This window comes from Venturia canescens, chromosome 1 (assembly GCF_019457755.1).
Source record: "Venturia canescens isolate UGA chromosome 1, ASM1945775v1, whole genome shotgun sequence".
Classification (NCBI taxonomy): domain Eukaryota; kingdom Metazoa; phylum Arthropoda; class Insecta; order Hymenoptera; family Ichneumonidae; genus Venturia; species Venturia canescens.
Window position 1 is genome coordinate 6,589,863 of NC_057421.1, and position 25,512 is coordinate 6,615,374.

Genomic DNA, 25,512 nt, shown 5'->3' on the forward strand with positions numbered 1-25,512 from the left:
GCGAAATCGATTGGAGCAATAAAATATTAAGGAAACTCGTTTCATAAAAATTTCCGCACGAGACCATAAAACTCGTTTTCTCACGATCGAATACTTCTGCCCGAGTTCGAATTCGGGAATTCGGTTATCATTAATTCTCTTCGAGATTCTTGAAGCCTTCCCACAATGATTTCATCTGTTACGAGGTTTTATAACTTTCTCTAACGATAATTATACCGGTCGATTGGTCGTCTATGCAGTTTGTCCCGACGATTATATCGTGCCGGTAGTCAGGAAATCCTGTGGTATTGACGGAGCGAGTATGTTTACGTTTTCAACCCCTCCCCTTGTCCCAGTCCGTAAAAGGGCGAAGTGCGTAGTTTTTTAGGAAAGCAGTTCGAAAATTTGCAAAATATGGTGTTCCACATAAAGTCTTTCCAAGATTCAACAAATAAAGTCCAACTTTCCGTCGATCTTCTTTTCTTTCAATCGATTTTCTTGTTGAACAACCGTACAGAGGTTGAGGGTTGCATGTCGTACGCATGCATATAAATGAACTTGCTGAACTTGCGTTTCATACTCACCGGTAACTGGCAAGAGTATCTTGGCGCTCACAACGACGAGCACCGATTGAAGAAACCTCGCCCTCATCTCGTCCTATCGCTAACGAAGCAAAGTATCTGAATTGTTTTCACATGAATTTACCGGGAAAAAAATGAAGCGACGAAGTTGCTCGGAGGCAGCCGGCAACCGAAAAGCGTCGACTAGAAACTAAAAGTGGGAAGTTGGTTCGAACTAGTCATCGTGATACGAGGCGCCTGCTTAAGGATCACGAAAAGAAACGACTCGTTTGAACGAATGTTGAACGATTGGTAGGATCGGTGATCGTAACGGAAAGAGTTAGCGCGTGATACCGGCTCGTTACAACGAGAAAGACTGAGCATAAACGCCGTCATAGCGATCGTCCAACACCGATATGACGACGGAGGCCACCTCTTGCCGTTGCCGCTTCGTTTTATCCCTGCCATTCCAATCAACTCGCTGCCGTGGCAGCCAAGACACTCCGAGGCTGGCTTTTGGCCTAACTAGTTGTGCTGCAACAACACAAACGACTGGCGACGAGCAGCTCTCTACCTCACGTTGACTCACTTTTACTCTCTGCACGGCTCGATCGCAATCGCGGTCTTCTCTCTCGCTCCGTCACTCCATCGCTTTCTCTTCTTCTCTCTCTTTCTCCCTCGTCTGGTCTCTCTCCGATGCCACTCTAAAGGATGAGAGGCTGCTTCGCTGGCCCCGTTTACCTCGCTGCAGGATCCATGGCCTCTCACCAGGCGTATCGTGCCACAAAGAGTATCTCTTATACTCGAATGAGACGAGACCAAAGAATGAGCCTCCCACTCCTATTCCTACCTTTTGCATTTTAAACTATCAAACACTTTTCATCATTAACACAAGGCATTCTCAATGGAAATATTTTCGAGGTCGTAAATACCCCGTCGTGCTTCATGTTTTCAAACCTGTAATCCTACCCAAGGAAGCTATTTGAAATATTCTCCAACGTTTATACCAGCATCGCGCTCGTATTCAAGCTCGATACAAACATACGCCAATCGATGCTTAACGCTGCCGGAGCCTGTGGACAAAAAATCATATGCCTCTCTCCGTTATTTACAGAATGGGCCATTTGCTTCCAATATTTATGCTCTTGATCCGTCGACCTGCGACAATATATGATGAGTATCATAATCGATATTTTCACTCGACGTATGACCATTTAGATTCCTTCATGACGCAGTCGACGTATCGCGAATTATCGTGTTCGCACGCATATAAAATGTGTAAACAATTTTCAGTCTTAGCCCAATGATAAATAGCATGTCTAAGCCATATTTCTTATTCCGTTTACTATTACATTGTTGCAATTTTTTTTGCCCTTATTGATCACCGACGTTCGTTAACAAATAATTGTTTTTAATGTTTCAGAAAATTCGAGAAGTCCGGACAAGCGCACAGGATCTACATAAAAATGGAAATATCGAAAAAGCCATCAACGAACACTTCGTACACCTCCATGGCCTCTTACAGAATATCGAAAAACGTTTAATCGACAAATTATACGAGCAACGTGACAATTTAACGAAAAACCTCGAGGACCTTAAAAAGCGTCTCGATGCTCAGGAAAATAAACTCCAGGCTGCGTTAACCGTAAGCATTCCTCCCGAGTTTATCACTAATCGAAAGAACTCATGAAATTATTAGCACCTATAAATATACTTGAATGTGTACTAGTTGGCCCTTTTGCTCGAAATTCGTTAAGCTCGTGGCAAAAAAAAACGCCCACAGAGTATGTAAAAGCACATATTCCGATCGGAAAGGGAAACATGAATCATGAAAATTCTACGTAACAATCGTTTGAATTAAAAATCCACCGAAGCTTTTGCAGTTCCGATTTCGAAGGGTCAAAATTACAGCACCACTAATTTATTCTCCCACAGATGACGTTAAACGCGAACAATTTGTCGGAACGAATAAATCTGAAAGACGTTGTAACGAAGATGTTAAAACTCGCGAATGAAGCACACTGTTATCTTGTTCAAGATCCAATTATAGACAACAGCAACATAACGTATGTCAAATTTTACTTGCATAACCATTTGCACCAAAGTTCGCTAATGTTCCTATTCACCATGAGAATCAATGAAAATGATTTTGTTTTTCGTAACAGATTTCATCCTGACCAATCAATTAAATCGGCCCTCGAAAATCATTGCAAGCTTGTAATCCCGGAAATTTCAGGCTACTGTTTACAGACAGAGGACAATTTGCCGGAAGATTACAAAATCGAGCCCCTCGTGAAAAGACCGCACGGTAAGAAAACCTGCTTTCGATGCTTACTTTTTTGCATCGAATAATAGAATTTGATTATTACATTAAAAACGTTATTCGTTTTTTAAACTTTTAACTTCTTTAGATAATTCTATGTGTTCGGAATTATCAACGATGAGAAAAGCTTCATCGTGCCGTTCGGTGTATTCCCAGCGCTCCGAAATTCTAAACGAAACCGAAGCCGAGATTCGAAACGGCGGTGAGACAATTATTTTAATCTGAAATTTCGTTACCCCGCTACCAGCATTGCTAGAAAAATGTCGACTCGTTTTCGTTTAATTGTACATTTTTTTTCTTCTTTCCAGACACTCTTATTCCCGTGAAAATCTGTAACGTGGAAAACCCTTCGAGCTTTTACGTCTGCAAGGTATCCCATCTTAACAAAATCTTCGAACTGGAGGAGATGCTCAATAATTATGCAAACAAAAATCACCAAGTACCTCGTGAAGTGGAACAAAGTAAGATGATATTTTTTAGGGAGGAGAATGAAACGCGAATTTAGATATGAGACGTTGAAGTCATTAATGCAACAAACAAAGACGCATAGAATGTTTAAAGTAAACTGTACCCAAGAAACAATCTTTATATTACGCAACAAAAGAATTAATTAAGGTTGACCTATCGCAAACTTAATTATTAGATACAAACGTGATATTTTTTTATTTCATAGTTAAAGTGCACAGAAAAATGCCTGCAAAATTTTTGAGCGCATCATTGACTAGTTATAACAATAAATAATCGAGAAAATTTCGAAATTTAACACACAGCTTATGAAGACCGCGCTCCAACAGAGACTTGAGCCATGAATAACTAATTTTTCCGATTAGATATGTTTTAAAAAAGAATTCTCAAATGTTGAAAAAATGATAAGGATCATTTTTCAATAAAAAAAAACGAAGTTTGCCAAACGAATAAAATAAAAATCTTCGATTTAGTCGAGTAATTACGTGGTGTGTCTTTGTCTTCTGCTACTACCGCTCTGGTTGCGTAAATGTGGCATTGCTGCATAACCTCGAATAACACGGAACGGATTCGAGTATGTGAACTGTCAAACTGTATTCATTGAATAGTCGAATTGAGGGTCCTTATCCGAGAAACAGAATGCTAGGAAAAATAAATTTGTTTGAAGACTCGCGTAAAGGGATAGTAAATGGTAAGCAAAGGAGACAACGTTGCCATATGTATTAGGAATATGGCTGATTGGACGATGTAAGTCAAATAAGAATGACCACGACACACACCTGAAAAATTATGGACTTTTGTAATACTAATAAAATAATATATAAATCCATCATCTATTGTTAATTTAAAGTTTTAAAAATAATAAAGTGTCTCTTGACTAGCTATTGCGATAGGTCAACCTTAAATGTCATCGAAACGTCAAAATGAGATGAATAAGATTAAATTGCATTGAGATTCTGTGTAAAAATAACCAATGAATTTGCTGCAGATGGTTTGTACGCCGTGAAGCATCAGGTTACCAATAGATGGTACCGGGGTCGAGTAACATTTCCCGAAAAATCTGAAAGGTACGAAGTTTTCAATATTGATAAAGGAAGTGTCGAGCACAACGTGCCCAAGCAACAGTTGCGATGTATTCCCGAGCATCTTACGTCGATGGGACCAATGGTAATGCACTGCGCTCTGTACAACATCATGCCAAAAAACGGTCAATGGTCGAATGAGGCCTGTGAAGCAATTTCCAAATATCAGTAAGTCGTAGCGTTTTTTCGAAACTTTTTATTCATTCAAAGTTTCAATATTTCATTATAGAAATCACTATCATATGGTCTCCCATATCTTTAGGGCGTTCAACGAAACTGTGAAGATGCACGTCGAAAATTCAAAGGGCAACATTTATTACGTCGATCTCCTAGTGGAAAATTCAAAACGTATCGCTGGTTCTTACACATCTTCGATTCGCGACGCTCTCATTTTCATAGGCCTGGGTGTCTTCCACAGTTCCCATCAATTGCTGGTAAGTTTTCGAATCTTAACTTCCCATCTATGGCATTTGCCATCGACTTTGCAAGTGTTGGACCGTAGAATAATATTAAAAGAAAAACGATGAATCAAACTTGAAAAATCGTTGAAAACTTCGTCCAATTATCATTTTTGTTGAGCCTATTCAGTCGCATTCATACACACGATTAATGAATGCAATTTTTGAAACTTCGTATTTTTCGATAGAACGACGACATTCTTTGTTTATCTCCGTTATGCGTGTCTTGAATTATTACCCTATTATCTTCTGTGGATACATAACCAACTAGAATTCTACGCCTTCAGTCCACTCTAATCACCCGATCGCTGAGTATGAAAATACGCACGTGGGCTCCATTATTGAATTGCCACACCCCTTCTATTTTTTCGTGCTCAAAAATTCGTAATGATTTATTTTTTCTGCTGCAAGATACAGAACTGAACAGGTATGAAAAATGAAAACAATTTTTGCACTTGCAATCATCAGGTTCTTCCGTTTTACAAAAGTAACTGCCAATTTCAATTTTTTTAATCGTACAAGTACTACGAAAAGTAATAGAAAAACTGTCATGATGGCAGCATCTATTGGAAATTATGTGTATAGAAAAAATGGTCAATTCGTCTGAGCCAAATCGTATGAATTTTTATTTTCATTCTCATTAAATACTTCCAGAGGAGCACTCCATATGCAGTCCGCAGATATTTCCTTGAAGAACTGGCAATTAACTACTTCCATAACGTTAAAGTCACCCACATGGAATCACCGGATTGTATATATGTGCAGAAAGTAAGAAACTCTCTATCAAAGAAGATTAACTCTTTGTTGAGACGCGGAAAGTTGCCAGATCGACGATCTCATAGGTAGAAATAAATTTTTTTATTGCTCGTCATTATATAGCAAACTTTTGTTTACAGATAGATGAAAATTTCGTTTACCTCCAGAAAATGATGATCGACATAAACGCGTATTACAAAGACAAAATCAAATCGGACGATGGTATCATTCACGTTCCTGAAATCGGTAAAAATTCGGAATTTTGAAGAAAAAAAATCGCTTAGTTAATAATAATTTCGTCTCTCAAATATATTATATTCATTACAGGATTGACATGTGCTGCAGAAGATACCGACGGCACTTGGTATCGGGCGGTCATCAGTAAGGAAACAACTGAATCACGAATGGTCACAGTTACCCTCGTCGATTTTGGTAGGACTATCACTGTCAATTTCGACAAGATTCGAACATTGCATGAAAAGTTCATGGCATCTACAGCTCAGGTGAGCAATGCAATTCTCGCCAATCATATTGACTTCATAATATACGTGGATAGAATGTTCTTAGAAAACTCTTGATGTTTTTTCCCCAGTAAATCACTCTATTTACAATGAAATCTTAGTCACAAATAAACGGATGTACATCCTTGTTTCCAATTTTGAGAACTGTCCGATAAATTTTCTATTCCGAACTTTGTCAATGTATTTAATTGAAAAACGAACAATTGACAGGCGATCAAAACAACTCTGGCAGACATCAACCCTGTGGATGGAGAGTGGAGCCAAAGCTGTAAGGAACTCATGTCAGAACATTTCGAGAACCCTTATGTTCGAGTATTCGCATACGAAAAAACTGCGGACGTTACTACTGTGAATTTAACGACTTCGTCCGGCATCAATATAGCGGCGTTGCTAGTTTCAAAAGGTCTCGCAATTTCTGTAGGACCAAGGTATAATTTTTTTAGATGCAATCTAGCAAAGTCTACTTCCTACTTCCTGTTAAAATAAATGCAGTATACCAACAAATTATTACAATCGATATTGCAATAGATGGTTTTTCGAAGGAAATTCTATAAGCTTCGTATATTTTCAAGGAAAGACAATTTTTCAAACAATACAATCAGTTTTTCATCCCGAATTTACCTTCTTGTTAATCATGAAATAGGTTAAATGCTTAATCACGATATCATTTTTGTTCATTTTCAAATGGTTAATATTCATAATGGGTTACTCGCAGATCATCAGGAGTAGTAGAGGCACCCCTTGCTCCACCGGTTATGAAAAAGAGTAAAGCGAAGGTGCGTAATAACCGAACAGTAAAGAAAAAAAAGCAGAAACAAGCTACGGTGGAAAAGACGTTGAATCGTCTTTGCCAAGAAACGAATGATCCGTTCAAGTTACGAGTAAAGATCTTGAGAGTTAAATCGCCTGATGAAATTTACGTTGCTGATCCGGAAAACGACAAACGCTACTCGAAATTGATCACGGATATGCAAAGATTCTACTCGCTAAACGAAGGACATTCAAATGATGATGAATGGAAAATCGGTCATCAGTGTGCTGTTTATTCAGCATCCGACCGAATGTTCTGTCGTGGAAAAATCGTCGGATTTAACAATCCCAAAGAAGCTCAGGTTTTTCTGTATGACTTAACTCACACAGAAAATATTCCAGTCGCCGATTTACAACCATTGGCACTCCAATTTTGGGATACACCGTGTTACGCTATCAAAGTTAAATTAGCTGGTTTGAATCCTTGCGGTGGCTCTTCCGGGTGGATTTCAGCTTCCTGTGACAAGCTTCAAAATTTGATAGCGGAAAACCAAAATTGCAAATTCTTCATTTCCACACTAGTAGGTTTAACTTTACAAACTCGCTTTAATTGAACGGATTTATTTTCAAATAGTTCAAATTAAATAGGATTTGATATTTGTTTTATAGGGTAATTTGGAAAAGGACCATCTCGAAGTCGAACTTTGGGTCGAGCAAGTAAAAATCGAAGGACCTTTGGCTCCTGGAAGAATAGAAATAAACTCTATCAACAAAATGTTGGTTCACGAGGGCATGGCTCTACCGATTAAACAGTAAATACATATTATGAATATGTACATGTTTGACGATTTTTTTTCGTCAAAAATATAATCGAAAAATATTTTTAAATCATAGCTAAGCTGTATTGCCTGATTGCCTCGACGAATGTCAAATTTCAGATATGAGAGCAATGCGAAAGTTCTCGCGGTCGAGTTGAAGCGTCAAATTTCGACCAAACAAGAAAAACCAATGAATAAGAACAGGAAAATAAATGGAACGTTTCAAAAGAAGGAGCATTGTAACGATATCGATTCTCCACAAACAATCAATTCCGACGATGAATTGAACTTGTGCGAGAATGGTTTCAGCGTAGAAGAGGATGAAACAACACTTTGTTCTGAGGAAGATTCATTGTCGAATAACAAGTTCAAGTTCTTACCTGACGAAAAAGTCGAGCAGACGGCAACACAATGGCTCCCAGCTATCCCAATCGAGGACGCTCAATTTGAAGCTATGGTCACAAATTTAGACGACGATTGTCGCTTCTATATTCATTCTATACAACAAAGTACGGAAATTTTGGATTTAGTCTTATTTTATATCAGTTTTATTCAATCATGAAGTTAACCGGTAGTGATGATATGCCGGCCATTTATCTTTCTCATATGAATTTAGCACATTGCCAAACGGTGGCATTCTTTTATTTCTGTTTCATATTGGTAATCAATTTTTCTATATTTCTCAGGTCGCAACCATTTATCTTACATCGAAAGAACCCTCGACGAGAAATACAGGAATACGGTAGTAACTCCTCCGGATCTTGTGTGGGAAGAGGGTGACCTTTGCATCGCTCAGTATCACTCGAATAAAAAATGGTACAGAGGCCAAGTTCGTGAGGTATTGGAAAATGGGGTGACCAAGGTAAACTTATGTTTTACAGGAATATAAATTCTATCTCAAAACGGATTAATTCCACGATGGTCCGAACTTTTTCTATTATTTTGTTGAAAGGCGAAATACTCGATGAGTAAAATGACGATTTCTATTTAAGGTTGAGTTCATTGATTATGGAAATATCGAAATTTGCGAAAACGGAACTCTTCGGAAAACTTTGGCACTTCTTGACATTCCGCGACAAGGCACACACTGTTTTATCTTCGGATTAGTGCCAGTATGTATTCTGTGAGAAAAGCTATTCCTGATTCGGGGAAACGTTAAATATGTTTTGATATTATTAGTAGATAGATTTATTTCAGATGAATTAATTTTTATCTCAATGGTTTTTATTTTTCATTTTTTTTTGTTACAAAAACACGTTTATAATTTACGCATACCCGATATTGTAGAATACAGAGGATGGAAAATGGCCTACCATCGATTTGGACCGAATCCACGGGATCTTAGTTGATCAAATCTGCGATATCTTCGTGAGAGAACGTAAACCAGACCACCTAGAGGTAAGATGTAGCTATAAAACCATAGGAAAAAATGCGACAATCTAAAATCTATTTTTTTTAGGTGTCACTCTTGATGAAGAATCCGAAAAAATGTGATTTAATAACATTTTTGTGCGATGACTTGAAAATGAATGTCCTAATGGATACCGGATCCGCTAAATTGACAAGTGAAGAAGCTAGTGACAAGACCAACGATGACACTGCCGACACGACTGTCGACGAAGCAGAGAACGACGTTGATGTCGTAGTCGATGGTTATATCGAGAATAACGAGTACGAGCTTATCAAGGAGCAAAAAATCATTCACCACGTAAAGGATGATTCTACTGAGGACGAAGAATACGAAGCAGTCGAAAAAAATAGGCCTGATGAGATCGAGAAAACAACGAATGACAACGGTAGAGAAATTGAAAATGACGGAGAGAGCCGTGCAACAGATACAATCGATAATTGTAATGACGAAAACATCGAAGGAGGTGATGAAATTGAAAATCACTGTGAAAACGAATGCAAGGAGATCACTTGTATCGAAATCGATCGTTCGAAATCTCCGAAATCAAATACTCTACAGACAATACGCGATTTGGAAAACACGTTCCTCCGCAATAAAGATTTCGAAGAGGCTGAAAATAATATCAAATGTACAAACCCCTTCCATGAAGACATCATATCCGGGACAATGTGCTGTACTCACATCTCGGACGAAATCAGTATAAACGGGCAAGTGATGAAAGATCTTGATGTACTCGATGCTATTTCTCTTCCGAGTACTGGTGGGCTCACGGGGGATGAAATCATTACCTCGACTCCGCATAACCATTCTTTCGAAGCGAATAACAATCAAACCAAATCCATTATAATTCCTGAGGATGTCACTCTGGTGAAAGCAGAAATATCTCTTGTCGGTCTTGATCAGTTCACGCTACATATTGTAGGCAACAACAGTTCAAAGGTACATGGATGACTGGTGACATGAAAAATATTATCAATCACAACAAATTCGCAGATCGCATTTTTATTCCTTGATGCATACTTGATTGAAAAATATAATTTCCGCTTATTAAAATTTAATATCAAACATTATTTTGATTCGATAACTAAGAAGCATTAGCCAGTGGAATGTTTTCGGAGTTATGTTCTCACATAATTACAACGTACTTTCTTTATATTCAGATATTGACACAACAACGGCAGCATTACGAAAAAATAATGGCCGAAATGCAAATTCATGCCGAGGACCAACCGCTTTTGAAGTCCTTCTATTCAGGTAAAAATTTCCATTGATAACTTTGAATTTGGTTATTGTACTCGCGTCTACCAATCTACCGATCCGGGGATTCCATGTTTATATTTATATCCAACAGGTCAATTATGTTGTGCTAAATTCATGGATGGCAAATGGTATCGGTCAAAAGTGGTTTCGAACGAATCGCAACCTTATGAGTTAGGACATACGCTGAACGTTTATTTTATCGATTATGGTAACAGTTCCTGCGTGAAATCTGAGGAGTACGTATAACATCTCATTTCTCAATAATGATCGCTACTTTAAAGCAATATCATCCACTACTACCTCCATTAAAAAAGTGTATTTCTTGAGTTGTAGATTATACAGATTTTCAACTTTTTTTATTTTCCTTCTTCCAGTGTAAAATATCAAACGAACAGAGTACCGAAAAATTATTCGCTAAATCATAATTCCCTTCGCTTAACGTGTTCAGCTTGGAACCTCCTCCATTTTTCTTATGCAGGCTTTGGCATCTGCATCCTTGAAAACAAGACAATCGAAACGTTAATACTTTACACAATGATACATCTTTTTGCAGCATTCGCGTTTTAAAAGATGAATGGCACGAAGCTCCTTGCATGTTAATGCACTGCGGCTTATGGAATGTATTCATTAATCCAACGATTGATCCCAATGAAAGCCTCCTCAGAATAAAAGAGTTTTTTGAATCAGAACAGTATACTGAAAGCAAGAATCCCCGAACGTTCTACATTAAAATCGAGGTCAGTATAGATGAAAAGGAAAGCAAAACTCAACTATGAGACTCCAAAACTGTGAATTTCATTGAACTTTAACATTTCTAGGCCCGATACGACGAATTCTATAAAATTCAAATGTACAATAATGAAGATTGTACTGTTCTCACTTATCAACCAATTATCGATGAAGGTCTGTACGTCCAAGAAACAAACTTGTGGGCTTGAATCACCGAGAAACACGATTCGTTCCCGTATACCTAGTTCGTATACCTATCGGTCGCAGAAGCTGGTCTCATAGATTTCATTTGAATTATCTCAATTAAAACATGCCATTGAATATTTTACTCAACGATTTCAGTATTTTTTTTTTTTTTCTTTATTTGATCAAATTCAAAATAAGCTGACAAGGGTAAGCAGCATCGAGCTTTGAATTAAAAATTCACTTTCTGTTCGTAGCACTTATTTTACGAAAACGAAGCTTACCATTAGCGCTGTGTGCTTTTGGCTATTTGTTCTTTTAGGACTAATATACTCTGGCGTTGTTCCGGTGGTAACATGGCTATCTGTTCGTCTGATAACTGCAATACTTGCATTATGAGAGCGGCCTGTTGAGAACAATATTTCAATGACATTATAACGACATAAATTAAGTTTCTTCTTTTATCCAAATAATGACTATTTTTTTATTTGACAAAATCGAGAAATTATTTTGTAACGGTTTACCGTAAGCTATTCAACGTGTCACAATTTTATAAGCGTCTATAAGATTAAACGTTCAACTCTCGACGTTTTGTAAACCCAATAAACAAATTGGTTAAAACGCTCATCATCATTGCTCTAAAACAATCGTATTCGTTTTTCTTATGCGTACCTTTTCCTGATCAGACGCGCCGCTTGGAATGCTACCGGCTGGTGACATTCCTGCCATTAGTCTCGAAGTCGCTGTACTGTTTGACGCAGCTAAGACACTCGCGGTTGTTGCCGCACTTCCAGTACTCGCCGCTGCGGCCGGTACAGCCGGTGGAGCTACAGGTCGTGGTGCTGATACTGGAGGCACTGAAGCTGGTGCTACAATTTTTTTGTTTTTTTCCAATTAAACCATCCATGATAATAAAACTCTTGATTTTTTTTGTTGATAATAGGATACGAAGAAAACTTGATTAGATCGAAATGAACTAAATAAAAATGTCATAATAAGAGATACTTCAATGAGTTTCAGTCTCGAGTTAGTGAGGTCCACTTGAAAAAAACACGCCAACAAAATATCGGAAATTTCGTCAAGATATGAAATAAAATATTGTTGAAAAAAATGACTCGTTAAGTGGGAGTTTTTAAAATACTGAAATACACACCAGCTGCTTTGTTCATTCTTGGATCAACGGCAGCCCTCGATTCACGGGGATCTCTTGGATCTCTGGCAAATCTATCGGAACGTGGATCCCGAGCGAAGCTAAAAAAAATTGGAAAATAAATAATTAGTGAAAATCGATTATTCATGGCAATCATACAGTTATTAATTGCGAGACCTCTCAGATCCTTCCACAGGAAGAGTGCTGTAAAGAAGAGCATAGAAAATTTTAATAAAACTTCACCCTCAACCGACGGAACAAAGATTACGAGATACCAACTTTTCAGGCAAGTTAAAAGGACCAGCAGTTCCAACAACAGGTGGAACTGGGGGTGGAACGCTAACTGCTGCAGGCTGTATTGGAGGAGGACCTCGAAGATCTTGATCCATCCTCGCTAATCGCGGGTCCATTTGTCTGTCTAGTGTTCGGAGATCCACGTCTTGACCTATTTAATAAATTTTGATTAATTTCAAAAGGAGTGATAAGGTTCAGCATATAGATAAAAACTGCATCAACTGATTTTATTAATAATCAGTGAAAATAAAGTCAATCTTTAAAACTGACACATCCATCTATTTGCAATTAGAGATGTTCTTTTCCTCAACAGGAATAAGCATGATACTTTTCTAACATCTAACCGGAATGCAATCGATCACGAAATACAAGAACTAAAAAAAAATTCGTGTCAAGTCAATTGATAACATAATGTTTCTGCGTTCAGATGAAATTATTCGTGATAAAAAGAATATCCATTATCGTCCAAAGTGGTAGGCAATTGATGACTGATAATGGAAAAAAAAAAATTAAGTTTCGCAAAATTCTCTATACTCTGTGAACTAAAGAGTGTACCAGCAAATATAGGTGGAGGTGGGACATTTGTTGCAGTTGGTCTAGCTGCAGTCCAAGGCTCTTCGATTCGAGTTGGCAATCCATGAGTGGTCGGCTTTTCAGATGGCACCAGGAGACCAGGTATTGGATTTGCTTTATGTAGCATGCTCACTGCAGTGTGAGGATCTACAATTCTCATAACGACTTGAGCCTGAAGCAATGCATAAGCGAGCTGAGGATTTTGCAGTAACATTTGTCGAGCCTCGTTCGGATTATTTTGAACGCAAAGTTTCATTTGTTTCATCAATGCAAACATTTGCTCTGGTGGCAATGAAGCTACTGCCTTGCTTATAGCTTCTGGAGCTTTATCAGCCTGCACGACTTCCCCGTATGGATTTTCTGTGTTCTGCCCTTGCAAAAGACTTTGCATTTCCATTCGACTTTTCTCAGTACAAGCATTGTCGACACGAAGAGTTCTGCCACCGATTTCATATCCATTGAGATTTCGCATGGCACTGAGAGCCGTTTCCTGATCCTTGTACTCGCAGAATCCATAGCCTTTTGGTTTGCCGGTTTCCCGATCGAAAACCAATCTGTATCATCAATTAATCATATTCAATATAAAGATTTTTAAGATAGTCAATGAGGGTTATTGAGTCAATTTTGATTCATTCAACTGTCTCTAAGTGAGCAGGTTATCAATGGGAATGCCTGATTACAATTTCCGTGAGCACTTTAAAATGACCAAAATCTTATCATCCTGTGAACTTTCTCTATTGGATTTCTGTATGAAAATGGAAATATAGTTTGAACATAAGATTCTTTCAATGATTCAAATATTCTTGCTCAGCTCAACATCACATTTTTTTCTTAATCCGTAATCATCAATACCATTTGCAATTACAATTTATTAAGATGACTTCTGTATTCTTCTATTTTTACATTCCATTTTTGTTGTTTTTGTTCACTGTAATGTGACTATGCTTGGAAAGCTTTTTGAGCAAACTGCTTCGACAATGACTGAGCAATCTTTTGATATAGGGACCAATGTAAGTACAGAGATGTTTTGCTTTTTGCTCACGTGTTAATCCGACAAATGATCCCCTCAAGCCGAAAGGTGTAAAATAAACTTCAACAGTGTCAGGATCAACAAAAAGTTCAAGAGCTCTAAACGAATTTATCAATAACAAGGACCGATGGAAAAAAAGAAAAGTGAAAAGTACTCTCTACAATCTAGATTTACTATTCAATACATCATTTTATAAGCATGGTTCAAAAGAACAGGAAAGCTCGAACCCATTATATTCGAGGAGATAAAAATGTGGCAGGACTTGTACTGGTAGTTTTGTTTATTAGTATTAGGCTGCTGATGCATCTCAACCTATTATAAAAATATAAATGGGTTTGAAAACAAAAAATGTGTGTGTTGAAAAGATTTTGCTACAATTATGATACATCATTTGATATTTCAATGTAGATTAATAGATTTCTGTTAAAAAAAAAGCTATTTTATAATTTTTCAAATTAACATAGAAATCGTGGAACGAGAATTTTTGTATAAATATGTAAATCCTGAACACTATTTACATGGTTGGAGTAAGTAAATTGGAGTTGGAGGTTAGGATGGGATTTCCATACAAAATAGTTTTTTAAAATATTCATCGTACTTGAATGACAAAACTGGACCGACTTCACTGAATATGTCTTTTAAATTTTCCTCTGTAGCCTCATACGGAATGTTTCCAACTGTAAAGCACAAAGATTGGAATGTCAACACAAATGATACTCCAAAATTGCGAAACGTCGAAACAGTACGAAAACTCACCAAATACACTACGCATTGACTTGTCCATTAGGGACTGATCAGTAATAGTTGTATTATTCATTGTGCTATTTTTTTCTTTCGATTGTCTTTTTTCCTTAACTGACTCTACGTAGAAATGTTTTTAATCAAAATTTGGTGAACAAAAACAGTCGAGAATCAGTGATAATAATCGAGCACAAATAATAATAATACACCGGCAAACTGCGAATCCGTAGACGCCACGCTACGGCATACGGCACTTCGTTACAGTCATAATCCGACTGAAGCGCCTCTGTTGGATGTATGAAGGACTTCTACATGAACATTTTATGACATATTTTTTGTTATTATACGAAAATGGTTTTTTTGTTGTGTTATCTCATTCTATATATATTTCCAGTTCCAGTACTTCTCTCAATCTCTCCAGACTCCAGTGTCGTGTTATTGTTGGCAGGAGAATTAGAATAAACGCCGAACGAAAAAATTATAACTGAACTGCTTTTGGACTCGTTTTCTAGCATTGAAAATCAAACAAACATACACATTGAGACTCTGAATTCGATAAAGATGAAGATAAGGCTCTTAATAATTCTCAGTATTTGTTGCTGGATGACTGCAGAATGTATGATGCTCAATGCTGTCAACAAAAGTGAAGAATCACGGCAAGAATACAGACCCGAAGGCCCATTGGTTATGTGCAAATATTTGTAAGTTTAAAAATCAATTAAATTCATAGTATAACAATATAGGTCTTAGTTGGCAAAATTTTGATAATGAAGCGAGTACCAATGTTTCTTTAGTCTCCTACTGTTTTTAATTTTAGAAAAATATCTCATTTTAAAATGTAGTTTGAAAAGGTGATTGTTTTTTCTAGGCCTAAGGAGTTTATAGAATGCGAAGAACCAATTGATCATAAAGGAAACAAAACTGCCAAAGATGAAGCCGGCTTTGGATGTGTCAAGGTACATTTATATTCATTCAATCTTAAAATATACCACCATGTCAGATAAAAATTTTAAATTTTTTTATTTTTTTTTTATTGCCAATTGGAATATTTCACCAAGTTTATAAATTTAATATTCAAAAATAGAGTGTAATTTACTTCCAATTTTGAAACAAGTAGTTGAATCAATCACTTTTATTAGATTGTGGATTAGCAAAAAGTATTGATGAAATTGCGTCACTCATATTTAAATGGGTCATTTATTTTCGATACTGTTTTTAATTTTAGAAAATCCTTCATCTAACTTGAAAAATTTTCAATTAATTTTGAAACAAAGGATTATTGATCAATATTTTTTAGTTTGGAGGCTCCCGCTACGAAGATGTGGAAAAAACAGAAGTGTCTTGTACAGTTTTGCCGGATATAGAATGCTTTGGACCAAGAACATTCTTTAAAGAAGGTGTTCCCTGTATCAGATACAGTGGACATTATTTTGCCACCACATTGCTCTACAGTATTTTGCTCGGTTTTCTGGGGATGGATCGTTTTTGTCTTGGACAGACAGGAACAGCAGTAGGGAAATTATTATCGCTGGGCGGTTTGGGAGTTTGGTGGATAGTTGACATGATATTGCTGGTGACAAATTCTCTCCAGCCTGAAGATGGCAGCAATTGGAATCCTTATGTATGAAGATTGAGGATAAAACATCAAAGCAAGGCTGTATTTATACCTAAGTATTGTAAATATGTACAAAACTGAAATCACGTCATTGTCACAATTGATGTGATTTGTAAAACTCAATTGTTATTTAATGTGAAAAAAATAAAACTTAAAAGCCGTTATGGAGCTAAAAGGGGGATAGAGTGACAAATGTACTAATTTTCAATGAGGTATTTTTTATTGATTTTAGTAATTCACGAAATCCGGTTTTATTACGTTGAACAACGTAAGTTTAAAACTTCACTTCACTTGATCACATTCATTGAAGCTCGAATCGCGACGCATAAGCGAAAATAAAATTATATAAATGAAACATTTTTCATCGTTGTGCTTATCAGAGATTGTAAAATTGTAGATGATGGATCTTTTCAATCGATTAATTCAAAGGATCGGAAAAAGCTCTTTTCAAAAGAAATTGAATATATTTCAACTCTGGGAAAATAATTTAATGACAATAAAATGGTATCCAGATTCCACATGATAAATCATAGATTATACAAGCGGTAAAAAGTTTCATAGTCGCGATTGGTATCCAATTAATTTATATTGTATACAGTTGTGAGTTGCACCGAATTCGTATCATAATTCGTAATCGTCCGGATGATACAGTTCACTCAGCAATCGATAAATGTACGATGGTGCGTTCCCACCTCTGAAAAATAAATGAAAATAAAATAAGCATAATTTTCGAAAAGAATTTCACTGTTGTCGACAGTGAATCAAGTCCCAAGTGAATACATGTTTCTTAACGTACGTATTAGAAATAAATAGCGTGACGAGTTCTGGTGGAACGTAATCAAAAACTGGATTGTATGCCTGTATTTTTTCCATAAGCGGCGCATTCGCACCGTCTATAACTCCCTGAGTCGGCGCCGCGTGTCTATTGAATCCATCTTGATCGTACGAGCATAAATAAAGTGGTGACAATTTATAAAGTGGTAGTAATACCATCACTGGGACAGAGTAGTGTTTAGCAGCTTGGGCAACTGTGTGCGATCCTGTGAGTGCTTTGAGCCCTCCATTAGCCATCACTGTGTGGGTGCCAATGATAACTTTATTGACACGCGACATCATGGCAAATATTGCAACGTCCGAAATAAGAGTTGTTTTTATTTTTGCCTTTGCCAAATTGACCGCCATTTCTTGACCCTGAGAAGAATACATGATTTTCAAATAGTTCAATATCATTGAGTTAGCAAATATATTGCAAATTATTATTTTTTTTATAAATTCCCCTTTTTGTCGTTACTATTCATCTGCATATCAGTGCTATCAACTAAGTAAATACATACACTTAAAAATGGTCCTCCTTCCGCCACTATCACTTCGAAGGCTCGAGTTTCAGCTGCTTCTTTAAAGAAATCCTCCACCAACTTAGATTTCCCAAGAGTCATTACAATCTCATTAGAGTGAATATGTTCTGATGCTTGTTCTGTTATATTTCCAGAGCTGTGAAAAGGATATAAAGTGCAACGTTGGATTTGGCTTCATTGCAAAACAAAAAACTTCGTTTTTCATTTATACTGGGCCTCGTATTTTACAACCAGAAGCTTTGATAATTTGATTGAGAATTTAGCTCTATAGATTTCACTATTCTGTGAATATGAGAGAACGCATTTTATCCTTGAAATTGCTTTGATATGGTACAGCAAATGATATAGGAAAGCTCTATACCCTGATTTGACTACTTGTTAACATTCAAAAGATCATCATTTATTGTAACCTCAAAATTTGCAACAGGGGATGAAATTTCTCATTAAAATGTTGTGCAACTAGAAATATATTTTATCACAAATGAATTTTTTGGCAATCCAAATTGATAATAACCTGACTCCGGCTTGTAATGAAGTATCAAAGCTTCTAAAGATTTAATGAATTACAGTAAATTCTCATATTTCTTGGATCTTTCATTAAAAAGTTTACCATGTTTCCAATTCGACTTCAAATTCATTGACATGCTCAACCAAAGCCGATTTCAAATCTGGCACTGAAATATTAAAGTCAATGTCTTGATCACCGCCTGAAGTCAAAATTTTGTGAAGAGATTCCTGTGGATCAGCTTCTTCCGGTTTATTTTTTAATTCCAGTGTATATTCTTCTCGAATAATTTGCAATATTCTGCGTACCATATTGCCGACGCAAGCTTCCAAAGGAATTGCATCAATGACATACTTGCCATTGAGAGTTATCAATTCCATAAGTTTTCTAAATTATTGTTCAAGTAGAAATGAGATCAAATAAAATCAAAATTATTGCTGAGCAGTAAATTTTGGAAGATGGGTAAAGAATAGAAAAAATTTTCAACTCACTTGGCTGTGCCCCATTCACAACTCGTGATTATTTCTTTCAGCATCGATACAGTGGCAACAACAATATGATAAGTTCCGCTAATTTTTCTGTTGTTTTTTTTATGTAAAAAAATTAGGAATTAATCAAAGATGATCAATTTGTTGATGGTCGACTCTAAATTTGAGGTTAATCTTACCCATAATTAAGATCGTTCACTAATTTAATAGCGCTTTTATGAACACCATTTTCAGTTACTTCGACCATTTTTGGTCAATTCGAACTGAGCGAACTCGAAAGGCCGATTCTACTGGCTTTTCTTTTAAATATATATTTTGCAGGGATTATCACCTTACGATCCTTACGATCTATCAATCACGTCCATTTTCTTCCAGCCAGACACATATGCATGCGGCAATGCGGTATGCAGTCAATTTCTGCCATATCAGTCGAGACGATCGTATTTTTGTTATATGTATATATATATATATATATATATACAGAGTCTCGTAAAAAGTATATGTATATACAAAATTATAGTGAATGCATATTCATTCGCACTCATTATTTATATATATATATATGTAGCGTCAAACATTTATGGAAACTTCAATTACTTTCTTATTATAAGATATATAAAACTCTATGATGAATCGTTTCGTAAAGAATGAAATTAATTTATTGCAATTGATTGCATCTTCATGCACTCTCGAATGACACAAATACATTCAAAAATAAACTTTCGACCAAAATTGCAATGAAGCAATATTTGAAAATTTCGCGCTTGCCCGATTGCGAAATGAGCCAATATGGCTGACGGAAGTAGACGTCACCAGTGCCAACTGCCAACTAACTGAGCTGCACAGGGAGGTGACATTTCAACTAGGAGGGGGGAACAAGTATTTCCCTTCTTCCGTCTATTCTTTCTGACTTAGCCATCTGTTTTTTTTGTTTCTAATATATACGTATAACGGGTATGTTAAAAACGTCGAACGATCTTTGCCTACATGCTTATTAACGTGATATTGCACGCGCGTTGACTTGACTTTGTGCTCGACCGTGATTACTCGAATCTTTGGTGTGTTGGTGCATCAGTGAACATTGAAGCTGTTATTTTCGAAGCATTGAATATAACGAGAGAGCGCCAACTACGTTTTTCGATTTACGTATCTCGGACCGTAGAAATAAGAAGACAGAAAAGTATATTTTCGCGTGTATTCTCCTGTCGTAGATTTACTTTAGCGTTCATTGCTTCCATGTCTTTTGGTTCGATCATTTCGTTCTTTTCTCGTTTCCCTCGGAACTCTCGTCTCTCAGCTGCATGCCCCATTGATTCGATTTACAATCGCGCCCCACTTCGTTTCTCCGGTACAACTCGCGTATTAACTCCTTTTCCTTCCGTGTGTATAAAAAAAAACAAAGAAAACAAAACAAAAAATTATTAAAAAATACCTCGTTGTCATCAACACTTGACGATTTACTCAGGCCACATATTTTTGCAGAGTCATCAAAGTATCAAGACAATTACGCGCCCGTTTGAACGACACATCTTCCAGCAGTGAAACATGTTCTTATTTCAATGGTTATCTGGAGTCCTGGACTTCCTAGGTCAGTATTTCATCATTTTTCAATATTGCACCGTTAAATGACAATTGAAAATGAATAGACAACAATTTCAAGAAACTATCATCTCCAAGTGAAAAAATTAAAAAATTTTCTTTGTCACTTTGATGCATCAAGATGCGAGTATCAAATTACTCTAAACTTGTTTGATTTTCATAACTTTTCTGAAGAATCGCAAAACAAACTGAGTTCAGATTTCACTCGAACCGTATGTTGTCCCAAAATTGATATTTCTGGTATGCCAAATTCAAGTAAACATTCGTTGTTACACACAGCTGTAGTTCCATGAAACCTGTGTCAGTCATGTTGGAGTGCAAATTCTCTTCCAACGCACAGAACAATGCTTTAATCTCTTCATTTTCAGGCTTGTGGAAGAAGAATGGAAAGCTATTGTTTCTCGGCCTGGACAATGCTGGCAAAACGACTCTTCTTCATATGTTGAAGGACGACCGATTGGCACAACATGTCCCTACACTGCATCCAAGTAATTAACCTTTGCTAATTTTCCTTAATTTGGTTACCAATTTCCAGACTCGTTGGACACATTTTTTTTATTCCCTAGGCTGTGCTTCCAGCAATAATCAATATGCACCCTCATTTTCTATCAATTGTGCCAAATTTCAAACAAACTTATACAAGTAAACTACTTATTTCTACTGAATTTGAAACAGGCATGTAAACAATTAAATAGAAAAGTATGTAGCTTGTAACGTTAAGACACAATAAGCTGCGCTTTTTTTTTCTAATTTTTCCACTGTCGGATTGTACTTGCTACTTTAGTCTGTGGTATCTTAAAGAAATATTAATAATAAATTGCAACTTGTAACTGTATCCATTCATTGGAAACAAAATTTTGAGTCTTTAGAAAAAAGGGTAATTATGTAGTTTGATTACTTTTCCGAAAATCAACGAAAGAAATTTTTTTTTAGCATGGACGGCTTCGATTAGTTACTTCAAAACTCCATAACTCATGGTTTTTATGGAAAATGTTAGCCTCCCCCGACGAAATATCACTTACTATAGTCCAATCGATAACTTCGAGAAGAAGAAAAAAAAATTCCATTGATTTTCGGAAAAGTAACCAAACTGCATAATTACCGAAAAAAGAATCATTGTTCCAGTGAATTACAACAATGTCCACTTTTAGCTTGTTTTCGTCTGAGTACCACGTTATAATTGATTTTATTCATTCCAGTTCACAGAGTCTGAGATTAGGTATCGACCATTATACTTATTTGACATGTTGGATTCAAATACTTGATCTGGCATTTTCATGCGGTGCCGTTGATTGTAATGGTTTACGTTAAATACATCTTGATCATCAGTCAAAAATATTTCATGTGAATGAATATAATCTTACGTCATTGAAGAACTGAAATTAATGTTTTTTGTTTTTTTGATACAATAAATGATTTAACCAAAATAGTAACTTGCTAATTTTAGTTTATGTTCAAATTCGCTTGAGTAGGTTGTGAATACTGAACATAAAAATCACAGACTGTTGGCTAGTATCATTATAAGCTCTGCAAATTTTTCTGTGATACTGACTTTTTACGCAAAGTTATTCCAATAACTATATAAAATAAAATGTACTATCCAGCTCTTTGATATTTTGACGTTCCAAAAGTGGAAATAATACAATTGCAGAGACTGTTATGTTTATTTTCTTTGTTAAATACTTTGTATATCTGACCTATGAACGTGACGAATCATGATTAATCATTCTCTAGAATATTCATTGAATTGCTGGAACCTCGACTCACTGTTGCCAAAGCCCACAAAGACATGTTATAAAAGAAAAAAAAAACCAAAAAAACATACAAAAAATATTCTTTTTAATTTTGTTTGTAGCATCGGAAGAGCTGTCCATCGGTAATATTAGTTTCACGACGTTTGACCTTGGTGGTCATACGCAAGGTACGTAAAACTGATTAGAAATATTGCAAATTTCGGAAATCGTATATTCAGTTCGTTATACTAATTGAAAGTTCATACAAATAATAAGTATTTGTGAAAGTCATTAACGTGAAAGAAATTTCGTTTGTGGTCGTGTGTAGTATGGGAGTTTTTTGATAATTTTATTCATTTTTTGACCAGCCAAAAATCAACGACATCATATTTGACCTGCAACAATGATTAAATTTCAATTTAATGAAACAAGCATTGAAACATTTCTTTGAATATGTGTAGCACATTCTCAGTTTTTTTCTCTTGTTCAGTGAACTTGATTAGTTCTTTTTTGCATTAAAAGCACAACTAAATTTATTGAGAATTTGATTCCAAATTATTATTTCAATTTAAAGAAATTGTACACAATGTTTTGAGTGTGAGAAATAGAATGCGTGGAAAAGAAAAATAGATTTGAAAAATGTAGACGAATATAATGAAACTATAAATATTGTATTGGTTTCAGCACGAAGAGTTTGGAAGGATTATTTTCCAGCTGTAGATGCTATAGTATTTTTGGTTGACGCTAGCGACAGAAGCCGATTAGGAGAATCGAAAGCCGAGTTAGATGCCCTATTCTCGGATGAGCAACTAAGTTCCTCTCCCGTACTCATCTTAGGCAATAAAATTGATAAGCCAGGTGCAGCGTCCGAGGACGAACTTAGACAGTGCTTCAAACTTCATGGACAAACGACCGGAAAGGTATGATTCTATAAATTCAAGTGAAGGATTCGAGGTAATGAAGGAACAATTAAAATCGCAACATAATTATTTTCAGGGAAATATTCCTCGTGCAGATATTCCCGGTCGCCCTCTCGAATTGTTCATGTGCTCAGTTTTGAAGAGACAAGGTTACGGGGAAGGCTTCCGCTGGCTCGCCCAGTACATTGACTGAACCCACGTAATTAACATTAAACAAAAAAGTTCAAAAACAACATCAACAACAACAAAACAATATAAATACATATACATACACCTTTTTCGACGATCGACAAATTGTCTAATAATTTTCGTCGATGCGGTTCATTTTCGTACGCGAGGATATTATCGAGTGGTCGAAAAATCGCTCGTTCGTAAATACAAAAGAGGTATCTTGAATCTGATGTCCAATAGGAATGACTGTTTTGACATTAACATCCATATAGGATTCGTATCATCGAGAACAGTAATTCCGGACGGAAAGAAAAAAATAAACTGGGTTGCCGAAAGTTCTGTTGATAATCTCATGTATAACATTGCTTCAAGACACTGCGACGACGTATACACAGAAGGGATTAAAAAAATTTTGATAAATAAAAATCACGAAATAAAAATGATTCGTTAAGAACACGCAACGTTTTATCGACGCTTGTTTCTTCATTTCGGATGTTGTTTTTTAGGTAGCCAAGGATAGGATTGTTTCCTTATACATTAAAAAATGAATGATATGTATTTGGAAAAAAGTGCTTGATATTCAAATTTTTTCATTTTGTTTAGTTAATTACTCTGAAACACGATTCAAAACGCCCGTCTTATAAGATTAACCGGCTTCGAGTTCACGCAATTGGGCAAAATATTGTTGAAATGAAAAAAATACTCTGGAAAGTACGAAATTTGAATGGGACTTCACTTACATTACATTTTACTTTCTAACGATGATTTATTCTGCAGGATCCTCTTGTGTGATATTTCCGTCACATCGAGATTCTAAAGCAATATATTTTACAAATCTTAATTTTTTGAAATAACAATAATCCTTGGTAAAGCGGACTTATTATTATAAGCTTTTGTCGCACAGCATCATCTCGTGCTTCACGATTAACTCAAGAAACAAGATTATTGGTTGTTTTAAACATTCCCTTTGCCCGAACAAGTATAGACCAACGATCTATTTTTGGCCATGTAGATTATGACAAAAATGAAAACAAGATGAACGTTGTGTTACCGTAAGAAGTTATTGAAATTATTTTTTTGATTCGTTTTACATAAATAAAAAATTCGTTTTATTGCTAATAAACCGTTTGTCAATTTATTCCATCTTATAAACGCATATTTCTTTCATATACCGAAGTTGTAAAATTTAAAATTCCAAATCTCCGTCGCCGGGAGTTTGCGTAAAAAATTTAGCAACGTGTTCGTCCGTTACATCTTCAAGAGATTTTGGATTCCAAATAGGTTTCTGGTCCTTGTCGATCAAAAGAGCTCTTACACCCTCGTAAAAATCGCCTTCACGAGTAAGAGCTGAACACGACAACCTGTATTCCATCTTCAAACAATCTCCAAAGCTCAACTTCTCTCCTTTTTCGATTGCTAGTTTAGCAACTTTCATCGCTGTTGGCGACATTTTCGAGAGCAATTCGAGTGTTCGTTCAGACCAATCTGTGCGATCCTTTTTCAATCTGCAATTCGAATATTGAAACTTTATTGCGCTACATTTTTTTTAACTTGTCTTATTCGGAGATAATTTGATTAACGTAAAATTTTGATAGGTATGAAAAAACATTAAATAACGTCAATCTATGATTAGAAGATTCAAAGAATGAACACAACAATAGAAACTATTAACGATTCCAGAATTACTTTGAGATTGCACGTTATCAATGAGAATTTGTTATTCAAGCTGTTCTGTTTTATTACCTATTAATAATTTCTTCTACAGTATTCGCTCCAAAACACTCATTTATCTGACCCATGTGCGCGTCAAGGGAGAATTTTTTATTCAAATCTTTCGACCGATATTCATCAAGAATTTGATCAACGTCCCGGGATCCAGGAGCTAAGAGAGATTCTGTCAAAGCACTTATTTTTTCGGCAGGAACGTAATGCGTGGCAATTCCAGCATGGAGTACATCGGTTCCTAGAAAAGTCATCAAATGCAGCTATTTTAGGGGTATAAAAGGACGAAAGAATCCATCTTAAAAATTTGCTTTAATAAGG

General features: G+C 36.1%; 7 protein-coding genes across 17 annotated transcripts in view; 3 read left to right on the forward strand and 4 right to left on the reverse strand.

The window, feature by feature from the left end:
- LOC122419569 (uncharacterized) overlaps window positions 1-925 on the reverse strand; it is a 42,987-nt gene extending 42,062 nt beyond the window's left edge. The window contains exon 1 of the mRNA XM_043434253.1: window positions 564-925. Within this exon, the coding sequence (XP_043290188.1) occupies window positions 564-630 (67 nt within the window). The 5' untranslated portion in view covers window positions 631-925. The remainder of the gene's footprint in view (window positions 1-563) is intronic.
- The window catches only part of qin, a 150,580-nt gene extending 138,638 nt beyond the window's left edge, over window positions 1-11,942 (forward strand). For both annotated transcript variants that reach the window (XM_043434227.1, XM_043434228.1), the window contains 22 exons: window positions 1,963-2,184; window positions 2,475-2,605; window positions 2,705-2,847; window positions 2,951-3,064; window positions 3,171-3,323; window positions 4,316-4,577; window positions 4,672-4,843; window positions 5,522-5,635; window positions 5,764-5,869; window positions 5,951-6,126; window positions 6,355-6,572; window positions 6,860-7,475; window positions 7,564-7,706; window positions 7,833-8,221; window positions 8,399-8,574; window positions 8,705-8,824; window positions 9,000-9,110; window positions 9,172-10,062; window positions 10,284-10,377; window positions 10,475-10,619; window positions 10,937-11,120; window positions 11,202-11,942. In XM_043434227.1, the coding sequence (XP_043290162.1) occupies window positions 1,963-2,184; window positions 2,475-2,605; window positions 2,705-2,847; window positions 2,951-3,064; window positions 3,171-3,323; window positions 4,316-4,577; window positions 4,672-4,843; window positions 5,522-5,635; window positions 5,764-5,869; window positions 5,951-6,126; window positions 6,355-6,572; window positions 6,860-7,475; window positions 7,564-7,706; window positions 7,833-8,221; window positions 8,399-8,574; window positions 8,705-8,824; window positions 9,000-9,110; window positions 9,172-10,062; window positions 10,284-10,377; window positions 10,475-10,619; window positions 10,937-11,120; window positions 11,202-11,321 (4,800 nt within the window). In that variant the 3' untranslated portion in view covers window positions 11,322-11,942. The remainder of the gene's footprint in view (window positions 1-1,962; window positions 2,185-2,474; window positions 2,606-2,704; window positions 2,848-2,950; window positions 3,065-3,170; window positions 3,324-4,315; window positions 4,578-4,671; window positions 4,844-5,521; window positions 5,636-5,763; window positions 5,870-5,950; window positions 6,127-6,354; window positions 6,573-6,859; window positions 7,476-7,563; window positions 7,707-7,832; window positions 8,222-8,398; window positions 8,575-8,704; window positions 8,825-8,999; window positions 9,111-9,171; window positions 10,063-10,283; window positions 10,378-10,474; window positions 10,620-10,936; window positions 11,121-11,201) is intronic.
- Window positions 10,685-15,338, reverse strand: CstF64 (cleavage stimulation factor subunit 2 CstF64). 2 transcript variants are annotated; one of them, XM_043434244.1, is made up of 9 exons: window positions 15,099-15,337; window positions 14,941-15,019; window positions 13,295-13,866; window positions 12,725-12,890; window positions 12,623-12,649; window positions 12,449-12,546; window positions 11,968-12,164; window positions 11,580-11,701; window positions 10,685-10,878 (listed from the first exon to the last, which is right to left on the reverse strand). In XM_043434244.1, exons 1-8 carry the CDS (start codon window positions 15,157-15,159, stop codon window positions 11,582-11,584), a joined length of 1,320 nt encoding a protein of 439 aa, XP_043290179.1. In that variant the 5' UTR covers window positions 15,160-15,337; the 3' UTR covers window positions 10,685-10,878; window positions 11,580-11,581. The 2 variants fall into 2 exon arrangements, with proteins under 2 accessions (XP_043290179.1, XP_043290180.1); XM_043434245.1 differs by lacking the exon at window positions 12,623-12,649 and having other exon boundaries at window positions 15,099-15,338.
- A 107-nt stretch (window positions 15,339-15,445) lies between these two features.
- On the forward strand, window positions 15,446-17,437 carry amrt (amaretto). Its single transcript, XM_043434259.1, has 3 exons — window positions 15,446-15,784; window positions 15,952-16,039; window positions 16,381-17,437. The coding sequence occupies exons 1-3, from the start codon at window positions 15,645-15,647 to the stop codon at window positions 16,708-16,710; spliced, it is 558 nt and encodes a 185-aa protein (XP_043290194.1). The 5' UTR covers window positions 15,446-15,644; the 3' UTR covers window positions 16,711-17,437.
- Window positions 17,143-19,474, reverse strand: eIF2Bbeta (eukaryotic translation initiation factor 2B subunit beta). Its single transcript, XM_043434252.1, has 6 exons — window positions 19,226-19,474; window positions 19,050-19,136; window positions 18,664-18,945; window positions 18,033-18,189; window positions 17,495-17,889; window positions 17,143-17,392 (listed from the first exon to the last, which is right to left on the reverse strand). Exons 1-6 carry the CDS (start codon window positions 19,291-19,293, stop codon window positions 17,320-17,322), a joined length of 1,062 nt encoding a protein of 353 aa, XP_043290187.1. The 5' UTR covers window positions 19,294-19,474; the 3' UTR covers window positions 17,143-17,319.
- Window positions 19,475-19,852: 378 nt separating this feature from the next.
- Window positions 19,853-23,925, forward strand: Sar1 (Secretion-associated Ras-related 1). Of its 5 annotated transcripts, none has more exons than XM_043434255.1 (6): window positions 19,853-20,000; window positions 20,529-20,634; window positions 21,014-21,133; window positions 22,501-22,566; window positions 23,063-23,298; window positions 23,375-23,925. In XM_043434255.1, the coding sequence occupies exons 2-6, from the start codon at window positions 20,592-20,594 to the stop codon at window positions 23,489-23,491; spliced, it is 582 nt and encodes a 193-aa protein (XP_043290190.1). In that variant the 5' UTR covers window positions 19,853-20,000; window positions 20,529-20,591; the 3' UTR covers window positions 23,492-23,925. The 5 variants fall into 5 exon arrangements, with proteins under 5 accessions (XP_043290190.1, XP_043290189.1, XP_043290193.1 ...); XM_043434254.1 differs by lacking the exon at window positions 19,853-20,000 and adding an exon at window positions 20,030-20,226; XM_043434258.1 differs by lacking the exon at window positions 19,853-20,000 and adding an exon at window positions 20,085-20,104.
- Window positions 23,926-24,554: 629 nt separating this feature from the next.
- The window catches only part of Hibch (3-hydroxyisobutyryl-CoA hydrolase), a 29,464-nt gene continuing 28,506 nt past the window's right edge, over window positions 24,555-25,512 (reverse strand). For all 5 annotated transcript variants that reach the window (XM_043434250.1, XM_043434249.1, XM_043434246.1 and 2 more), the window contains 2 exons: window positions 25,213-25,432; window positions 24,555-24,974 (listed from right to left, as the gene is read on the reverse strand). In XM_043434250.1, coding sequence (XP_043290185.1) covers window positions 24,656-24,974; window positions 25,213-25,432 — 539 coding nt within the window. In that variant the 3' untranslated portion in view covers window positions 24,555-24,655. The remainder of the gene's footprint in view (window positions 24,975-25,212; window positions 25,433-25,512) is intronic.